Genomic DNA, 8,601 nt, shown 5'->3' with positions numbered 1-8,601 from the left:
GATAAAATGATTTAAAAAAAATTTTTTTTTCAGTGTAACTTCCAGGCTCAGATGGTCTAGGGAGAAAGGCCTGGCAACCAGCTTCCAAAATCAGCCAGTGGAAGCCCTCCGAGTCACAGTGATCTGATCTGCACACGATGAGGGGTGGCACAGGCCTGGGGCTCGCCGCTACAAGTTGGAGGCTTGGTGGCAGCCATGGAGGCCCCTGTATTCCTTGGCTTGTGGCCCCTTTCTTCCCCTTCTCAGCCAGCACACGCCCTTCCTCCATTCCCTCTGCCTCTACCCCGACATCGCCTCCTCTCAACCCTGCTGTGACATGGGCTCCTTGGATAATGCTGTGCCCTTGCTCCATCTCCAGGGGTCGACTGCCAAGTCCCCTTTCCCAGGTGGGGTGATAGATACCACCTCGGGAGGAGGCATGATCACAGGTTCTGGGGACTAGGAGGTGGACATCTCTGCCTCCTGTGATGGTCATGGCTAATTTAGAGGCAGGACAATGCTGTCCAGCGACGGCTGGGATGCAGGGGTAGACACTGCAGGACCCCCGGTTTGGTGAGCAGAAGTCAGGTAGGGGGCATGACTCAGGCAGAGGGCTGCAGGGAGGGCTGGGCTTTGTGGCTGGCTAGAGACTAGGACACGGAAAGAAACTGAGGGGGCCGGACACTGGCAGAGGTTGGCGCAGCCCAAGCCGTGCTGTCCGTCCAAGGGAAGGTTGATCCTCAGGCCTAGATCCTGAGAGGAGGGACGCTGCTCAGAAGACAATGATTCTGTCATTGGGGCGGGGCGGTGAGGATGGGTTATCCTGTGCATTGTGGGAATGATCGTGTCCTTGCTGTGGCCCACAAAGCCGATGGAAGCAGAATGCCCTGGTTTGGTGGGGGTGAGGCCCAGGACCACCACAGTGTGGTGAGCCTCCGGAGGGGCTGGGACCACCCCTTGCTCCCATGAGTGCCATCCCTGCCTGAGGGCACGGCAGCTGCAGGAAGTCCTCTGAGGGCTGATCAGAGTTACCTGATCAGAGTTACCAATAAAAATTGGCGCCTTCGGGGTACCAGGGACTGACGTGTACGGAGGAGGGTTCGGAGCTCATCAGACCCATTCTACGGAATAAGCAACAGAGGCCGGGGACGTGCAAGATCACACAGCGAGGAAGTAGTACAGCCAGGTTGTGAGAACCAACCATGCACTTGACCACTCTGGACAGGCCTGCTCCCCAGCCAGCCTGGGCCCTTGGCAGAGGTGCTCATGGCCAGCCCGTTGCTGGCCCTGGAGGCACTGAGAGATCCGCACACAATGAGCCTTTCTCCACACTCTCCCGCTTCCCCTCCCTCCCTGCCTCCTGAGCCTCAGGCTTTCCAGTTTCCAACAGATTATAAAAGTAGTACATTTTCTTTGAAGAGCAACAATATGTAAAGCACGCCTAATCCTGCCCCTCCCCCCCACAACTAAGCTCTGCTATGACCCCCACCTTTTTTCTCACCCCTGTCTGCCTACAGGAGTGACGTGTGTGTGCGTGTGTGCGTGTGTATGTGTGTGTGTATCCGTGTCCCTGTCCCTGTCCCTTTAACGCCCAGGTCCCGGCGGTGGCTGGCCAGGCCACCCTTGCTGGCACTCCGGAGGCTTCCAGACCTCGAGAGAGGCATGCATTCCTGGGCGCTGCCCCACTCCCAACCAGCTTGGCCGGAGCGCAGGAGCATAAAATTGGAATCGGCTGGAGGACGGGAAGGGAGGACAGGCGGCTTTCCTGCGTTTTACGACCAGATGTGCCGGCCCCGCAGCCTCCCAGCCCTTGTGCGGAAGCTTCCCGTGTGGCCCCCGGTGACCCCTCCCCCGGGAGACGCGGTGGCGGTGGCTGGTCTTTCCGCCTTGCTGCCGGGCAGCCGCAGCCGGGTGACCGATGCTGCCATTGGATTTGTCCAGAGTCTTCCCTTCGAAGGATGCGTGCCCTTGTTCATTCATTCACACCTTCATCCCAGTCCTCGGCTGTGCTTGCCTCCAACGTCCAGCTGAGCCCATGCAAGCTGTCCAGCGAGCCTCCGGGACCGAGGGAGGCTCTCCAGGGGCAGGCTGGGGAGACCCTGTTTTAAGCGCAGATAACAAGCACCTTCAACCTTCGGTTTTCTTTTTCAACTTTTGTTTTTCAGTCACCCCACCCCCCCGAATTATTTCCTAAATGCCACTGTGGCACCCCAAGTTTCTTTGAAAACACATGGTCCCTGCCAGGGGTGAAATGCTGTAGCAGGCCGTGAGAAATCTAAGCGAGGGCCTTGCAGATGAGGGACCTGGCCAGTTGGTGGCCAGGGGCGTGGCAGCTGTGCCCAGCTGAGTGGCCATGAGCTGCGTCTCTGAGGAGGAGGCCTGAGAGACAGAGGAGCCTATTGGTCGGAGCGGAGAGGAGGGTGCAGCCAGCATGGGGGTGGTTACTGGGACGTGCCTGAGGGGGAGAGACTGGTGGGGTGGGGTGGGGTGGGAGTGAGGGTGGGCAGGGGTTTGCTTCCAGGGGGGAGGGAGGGGCTTTTTGCTGGTGCCCAGCTCTGAGACATCCTCCTTCCTTTTCCAACATGACAAAGCTTCTTTGATTTTCCTTGGGAGAGAGAAGGCCCCATGGGGGAAGGGACTTATCCAGGAAGGTACCGTTGTCACCGGTTTGGGTGGCCTCATCAGAGGACTTAAGGAGTCCTGGTAGCGCATTAGGCTAAGCATTGGGCTGCCTACTATAGGGTTGGTGGTTCAAGCCCACCAACCATTCTCTGGGGGAAAGTTAAGATTGTCTGCTCCTTGGAGATGGGCAGGCTCGAAATCCACGGAGGGTTAGTTCTACGCTGACCCCTAAGGGTGCTCTGAATTGGGATCCATTTCATTGCAATGGGTTGGGTTGGCACACACACACCACATACATGCACCCCACCTCCCCACAGGCATGTGTGCACACTCACAGAAACACAGAGCAGGTCCCGGATGTAGTGAGAGGTCACCAACAGGTGAGCCGAGACCCACAGCCCACAGCTGAACACCACAGGGTCTGCATGGAATTGTTATTTTTAATTTGGATTCATCGTTAACACTGTCTTTGTCTTCTTAATTAGATTTTAATATAAAACCTGAATTTCCTTTTTTTCCCCTTGAAAAAAGATTGACTAACATCTCTTGAATGTAGCAAGGCTGGTATTGTTACATCCTTGCCACTGCCTGCCCCCAACCCCGCCCCCGCCAGTTTCACAAATGAGGAAACTGAGGCTGGTGGAGATTAACGACAGCAGACATGTACCATGTGGCTGGATTTAGATCCTGGGGCAGCGTCTGATGCCAGACTTCTCTCTCTGTACTTGCGGGTTCTGTGCTGGAGGGCGGCGGCCCTGGCTTCAGGGAGCTGCCGCCCCTCCACTGACTCATGGTCTGCTTCCTGGAGAGTGTCTTGCCTAAAGCGAGTGCTTTGAGAAGGAGCCCTGGCACCTGAGAGGTAACACCAGTTGGGCTGCTCATGGCAAGGTCAGCAGTTCAAAACCATCAGCGGCGCCTGGGCAGAAAGATGGGGCTTTTTACTCCGGGAAGGAGTTCTAGTGCACAGACTCAGTGGCAGTGACACACGACGAGGCAGAGCCGTGATGGCACTGCCTCAGTACTCGGCTGCTAAGCAAAAGGTTGGCTATTTGAGCTCAGCAGAAGGCCCGAGGCCTCCCCCTCTGTAAAGACGGCGACCATCAGCCGGTGGGCAGGCCTGCCCTGAGCTCCAAGCGGGCTCGGTTTTTGTTTTGATGTGCATCCATCAGTAAGGTGAGCGTTCTCCCAATGAATGAAACCCTATGAAAGTCCAGGTTTCCCCAAGAAGGGCTTTGAAATCGCGCGGTATAACTCATCACTTCTCTGAACCTCAGTTTTCTTCTCTGTGAAATTGAGGGTCCGGGCAGGGAGAAGGTGGGAGGCCACAGGAGTGACGTGGCTGGATCCCCACTGAGAGCTCCTGCCGGGGCCTCTGAAGGATCCCTTCAGCCAGGTGGAGCCTGGGGTCCCCGGGGGTCGGCTGGGATGGTATGAGGGAGGAGGCAGCAGGCAGTGATTAAGGCGCAGGGCACAGCCAGGAATACGCTCCGAGCCAGGCCCGTGTGGCTGCCCACTCTCCCCTCTCCCCCACCAGGCCTTCGTCAAGATGGTGGGCAACCACGTCTCCTTCCTGGAAGCCCACGTGCTGCAGGCTGAGCGGGACCACGCAACCATCCCTGGGGCACTGTGGTGGTGGCTGGCCTCCTCGGGGCTGCCCACCTTCAGGACCGTGAGTACTGGACCCTTTCCCACCCCAACCCCCTGTCCAGGCCCTAGAGTCGGGAGAGGAGCTCCAGAAGCCGAGTTCAAAGGGCACGGTTCATTTCTGCAGAGAGGAAGTCCTGCCTGTGCTCCCCCCCACCCCCCCACTGGCCAGAACAAGGAGGCTGGTGGTGGCGGTGGCGGTGGCGGTGGCGGTGGCGGTGGTGGTGGTGGTGGCGGCGGCTGGGAGGTCTCTGCCACCTCCTGTGTGCTTCTTGCCTGAACTCCCAAGCTTTGCCTGCTCAGGCCTTCGGTGGACATTTATGGAGTGCTTGCTCTGTGTGGACCAGACGGCTGGGCTTATCAGGGGAGCGGGCAGACCAGCCCTGCTCCCACCCTGTCCATGGGAACTAAGGATCATCCTCAGGGCCACCAGCCCCGTTTCAGCCAGGCCCTCCCTCCTGCGGCCCAGGCAACCTCCCGCAAAGGTGACCAGCCTGCTTGAGCCCCTGGTGGCCTATATACAAAGCCTTTCTCTCCCCACAGCCCTGCTGCACTTCTGGGGTCTCACCCCCATCTCCTGCCCCCCCAGAGGAAAGAATCGCTGTGTCCCTTTTACTGATGAAAGAGTGAGGCCAAGCTGTAGTGCAGACCTCCGCTGGTTGAGACACAGCCTGTCTTTCAGGATGTCTGTCTTTGGTCCACCCGTTCTCCCCTGGTTTTGCCCCTGGAGGGACATTGGACAATGTCTGCAGACCTTGCTCATCACAGCTGGACGTAGGGGTGATGGTGCTCCTGGTATCTAGTGGGTAGGGGCCAGGCCTGCTGTTTACCACCCTGCATTCAATGATGGTGATGGTGATGGTGGTGATAATGATGGTGGTGGTGGTGGTGGTGATGATGATGGTGATGATGATGGTGGTGGTGGTGGTGATGATGATGGTGATGATGATGGTGATGGTGATGGTCGTCATTGGTATCTCATTCTCTCAGCAGTCCTTTTTTTCTCTCTTAACTGGCTGTCCTAGTAGCCTTTAGTTGTTTTAAAAACTTTTATTGGCATGTAATTCACATATCATGCATTTCAATAGTTTACTCAGACACGATCCTGTGCCTGGCATGCACGCTGCCCCCATTTTACAGATGAAGGACAGAAGCCCAGGAGGTTTCTGGTGTCACGTGATTTCACACTGGCACACACTCTCCAATCCTTGCCACAACCTGTGATTCCACCTGGCCTGCTCCCTCCCCTGTCTGCCCCTGGATGTGTAACTTGCCTAAGGCCATTAACAGCTGCCCTATAGTCACCCCAGTCTCCACCAGGAATGCCTGTGGATCCTTCAGAGCTCATGTGCATGCCACCTCCTGTGAGAAGCCTTCTGGGATTACCTCCTCCGAAGATGAACATTATCTGTCTTCCAGCCACAATGAAGTTATGTAAGTGTGAGCTGCTTCCCATGGCCTCTCTCTCAGGCTCTGGTGACCATGTCTGCGTGACCAGGAGAGTACCTATGTCAGTTTTAGGAGCATCTTGGGGGAGGAAGGGCAGATTCCTGGTTGTCCATGGCCTGTAGCTTTTGTGCTGAGAGTGGAGCCTCACCTACTTGCTCCATAGTCCGTCCACCCAGTTGTCCCCATGGGCTTGATGACGAGTCCCATTTACAAAGGTGGAGATTGAACTTGGCTCATGAGAGAGAGAGAGAGGAAGGACAGACATTGAACTTGGCTCATGAGAAAGACAGAAGAAGGGTCTGCATTTGGAGTGGGGTTTGGAACCCAGGCCACCCTGCCCCCACTCCTGCTGTAGGACCCCACTGGGTGGTGCTGGGGCATGCTGGGACCTGCACCCTCGCAATCTCTGCCAGACTCCAGGCCAAGTGGGCTGTGGAGAGGCCTCCTCAGGCCTACCTGTGGCAACTTGTTCCAGGAAACAGTCGGGCTAGCGGTGGTGAGTCATTCCATGTTGAACTTGGCCGCTGGGAGGCTTTGTCTGTGGGAGGTAATGCCAGGGGGATGCACATGGCCGCCTGAATACAGGGGAATGGGGGCCACTAGGCTCCCCCTAGAATGTCCCTCGAGGCTTCCCCTGGGGCCTCCCTCCCAACAGCCCTCTCCGTGAAAGACGACCGACCTGGCCTCTACTTTACATCTGAGGAGACAGAGGCATTGAGGACATGAACTGCTAGTCCAAGGTCCCTTGTGTTTGGTGGAGCTCGGATCCAAGCTCATGACACCTGAGCCCAGAGGGGGCACTTGTCCTGATTTCACCCTTCTCTTCTCCCTGGAGGCCGCCCTCCCGAGCTGGGCCTCTGTGCTGTCTCAAGGCTGTGAGGGGAGGGACCATTCCGTTCCGTGGCCCCTGCCATCTCTGAGCTGTAATGCTTTTAAAGCAGAGCCACAGCAGGCCCTCCCGCAGTGCACCTGCCCTGCCTGGCCCAAGATACACCCAGCTCTGCTTAGGCCCGAGGTGCACCTGGCTCTCCTTGGGTCCACGGTGCACTTGGCTCTACCTGGCCGGAGATACGCCCACCTGCTTCTGCGTAGGCCTGCTGTGCACCTGGCTCTGACCAGCCAGCAGTGCACGGTGTGCTAGCTCTACTGGGGCCTCGGGGCTTCAAGCATCCAAGGGTTTAGAACTTGGGTTTCTCTGCTGCCTCCTTCCATGAACCCCCATCTTGCCAGAGGGATAGTCAGGGTGGAGCCTGGGGCCACAGAGCCCTGGCACTAGCTGCAGACAGGTGGGCCTTGTCATGTGGGTCCCGGCTGCTACTCTCACAACCCCATTTCATCTCCCTTCTCCCCTGGCCCCCCCTCCTCTCCATCCAGGATCCCCTGGAGTAGAGGTGGCTGGGGTGGGGGCGGGGCCCTTGGGCGCCTTACATGGCTGGCCCCAAGAATCCCTTTCACCAAAGGGCCTCTGCCCTTCCACCTGCCAGAGCCAGGGGGTGGGGGGCCCAGGAAGGAGAGGCCTCGGATTTCACCCCTGGAGCTGTGCAGGGGCCTCTTGGGGGACATCATGTCAGGCTGGTCTGTCACCTGGAGCCGGCGTTTTCTAGGAGAGCAAGCTCATCTATTTTGTTGTTGTTTTTAAACGTCCATCAGCCCTGCCTTCCCCTCCTCTCCTCAGGAAGTCCAATGCCTGTCCCCTACAACACCAGCCCCCAGGCCTGGCCCTGCCCTCTGCGGCCCAGGTGACAGGCCCTGAGGGTGCTGAGCAGCTGGTTGCGGGAGACCTGGGGCCATCGGGAGACCATCTCCTAATCGGATCCGCCTCTGACATTGAGCTCGGAGGCAGGCATGTTCCTGGGCACCCCAGGGGTCACTTGGTTCCCCCCTCAGCCCCTCTATGGTCTGGCCACCTTAGCAGGAGCCATGTAAGCGGAGACCTGAATGGTGAGGAAGAGTCCGGCTGAAGCCAGGGACGAAGAATGTCCCACCCAGTAGAGGCTCAGAACTGGGGACAAGGGGTGACCAAGTGGAGAGAGAGGGCTCAGGCAGAGGGGTGACAGGGCTGGGCTCTGCAGGACTTCCAGGCATATGGAGACGTCTGGACTCTAAGGACAGTAGGGAGCCCTAGAACAGCGGTGCTCAACCTGTGGGTCATGACCCCTTTGGGGGATGAACGACCCTTTCACAGGGGTCACCTGATTCATAACAGTAGCAAAATGACAGTGATGAAGTAGCAACGAAAATAATTTTGTGGTTGGGGGGTGACCACCACATGAGGAACTGTATTAAAGGGTCATGGCACTAGGAAGATTGAGAACCATTGCTCTAGAAGGTTTTAGAACGTGTGTGTGTGTGTGTGTGTGTGTGTGTGAGTCACATTGACTTCTTTTGGAAAATCGCCAGGGCCCATTCTCTACCCAAGAGCCCTGATGGAGTAGTGGGCTACGCATTGGGCTACTAGCTATAAGGTCAGGAGTTCGAACCAACTTGCCATACTGAGTCTGCTCCTGTCAAGAGGAAAAGCCTCAGAACTCTCAGGGGGCAGCACTCCTCTGTGCTGCCTCAGGGGTAGTGTGAGCAGTTGGGCATTTGGTCTGGGGCATCTTGTTGACTTGCACGGGCATGCTAGATGGGGCATGTGGGGGCCCTCCAAGCCATAGGATTCCACTGTGAGGGAGCCGACTCAGGTCCCCAAGCCCCTTGGGGCCCCTCACCTTGCTGGGCCCTGTGGCCCTAGAAAGAGATCCCAGGTAGGAGCCTCAGGTGTCTGGACAAGGGCCTGGGGTCTCAGAGGAGGAGGAGGAGGGGGAGGGTCTGGACAAGGAGCCGTCATATCTGGAAGTTGTCCTGGGCCCACGTGGGAAGGAATGTGTGATTTGGATGGAGCTGGCCACTCCTCCAGCCTTAGCA

General features: G+C 57.6%; 1 protein-coding gene across 1 annotated transcript in view; it reads left to right on the top strand.

Moving 5' to 3' along the window:
- BCAS4 (breast carcinoma amplified sequence 4) overlaps positions 1 to 8,601 on the top strand; it is a 75,264-nt gene that overhangs the window by 39,857 nt on the left and 26,806 nt on the right. The window contains exons 4-5 of the mRNA XM_045295414.1: positions 4,136 to 4,270; positions 5,547 to 5,679. Of these exons, the coding sequence (XP_045151349.1) occupies positions 4,136 to 4,270; positions 5,547 to 5,679 (268 nt within the window). The remainder of the gene's footprint in view (positions 1 to 4,135; positions 4,271 to 5,546; positions 5,680 to 8,601) is intronic.

This window comes from Echinops telfairi, unplaced genomic scaffold (assembly GCF_000313985.2).
Source record: "Echinops telfairi isolate 266 unplaced genomic scaffold, ASM31398v2 ScPeMD7_5592;HRSCAF=6446, whole genome shotgun sequence".
Taxonomy (NCBI): Eukaryota; Metazoa; Chordata; class Mammalia; order Afrosoricida; family Tenrecidae; genus Echinops; species Echinops telfairi.
The sequence above is the reverse complement of the archived record's forward strand: the minus strand, read 5'-3'. Positions and strand labels throughout refer to the sequence as shown.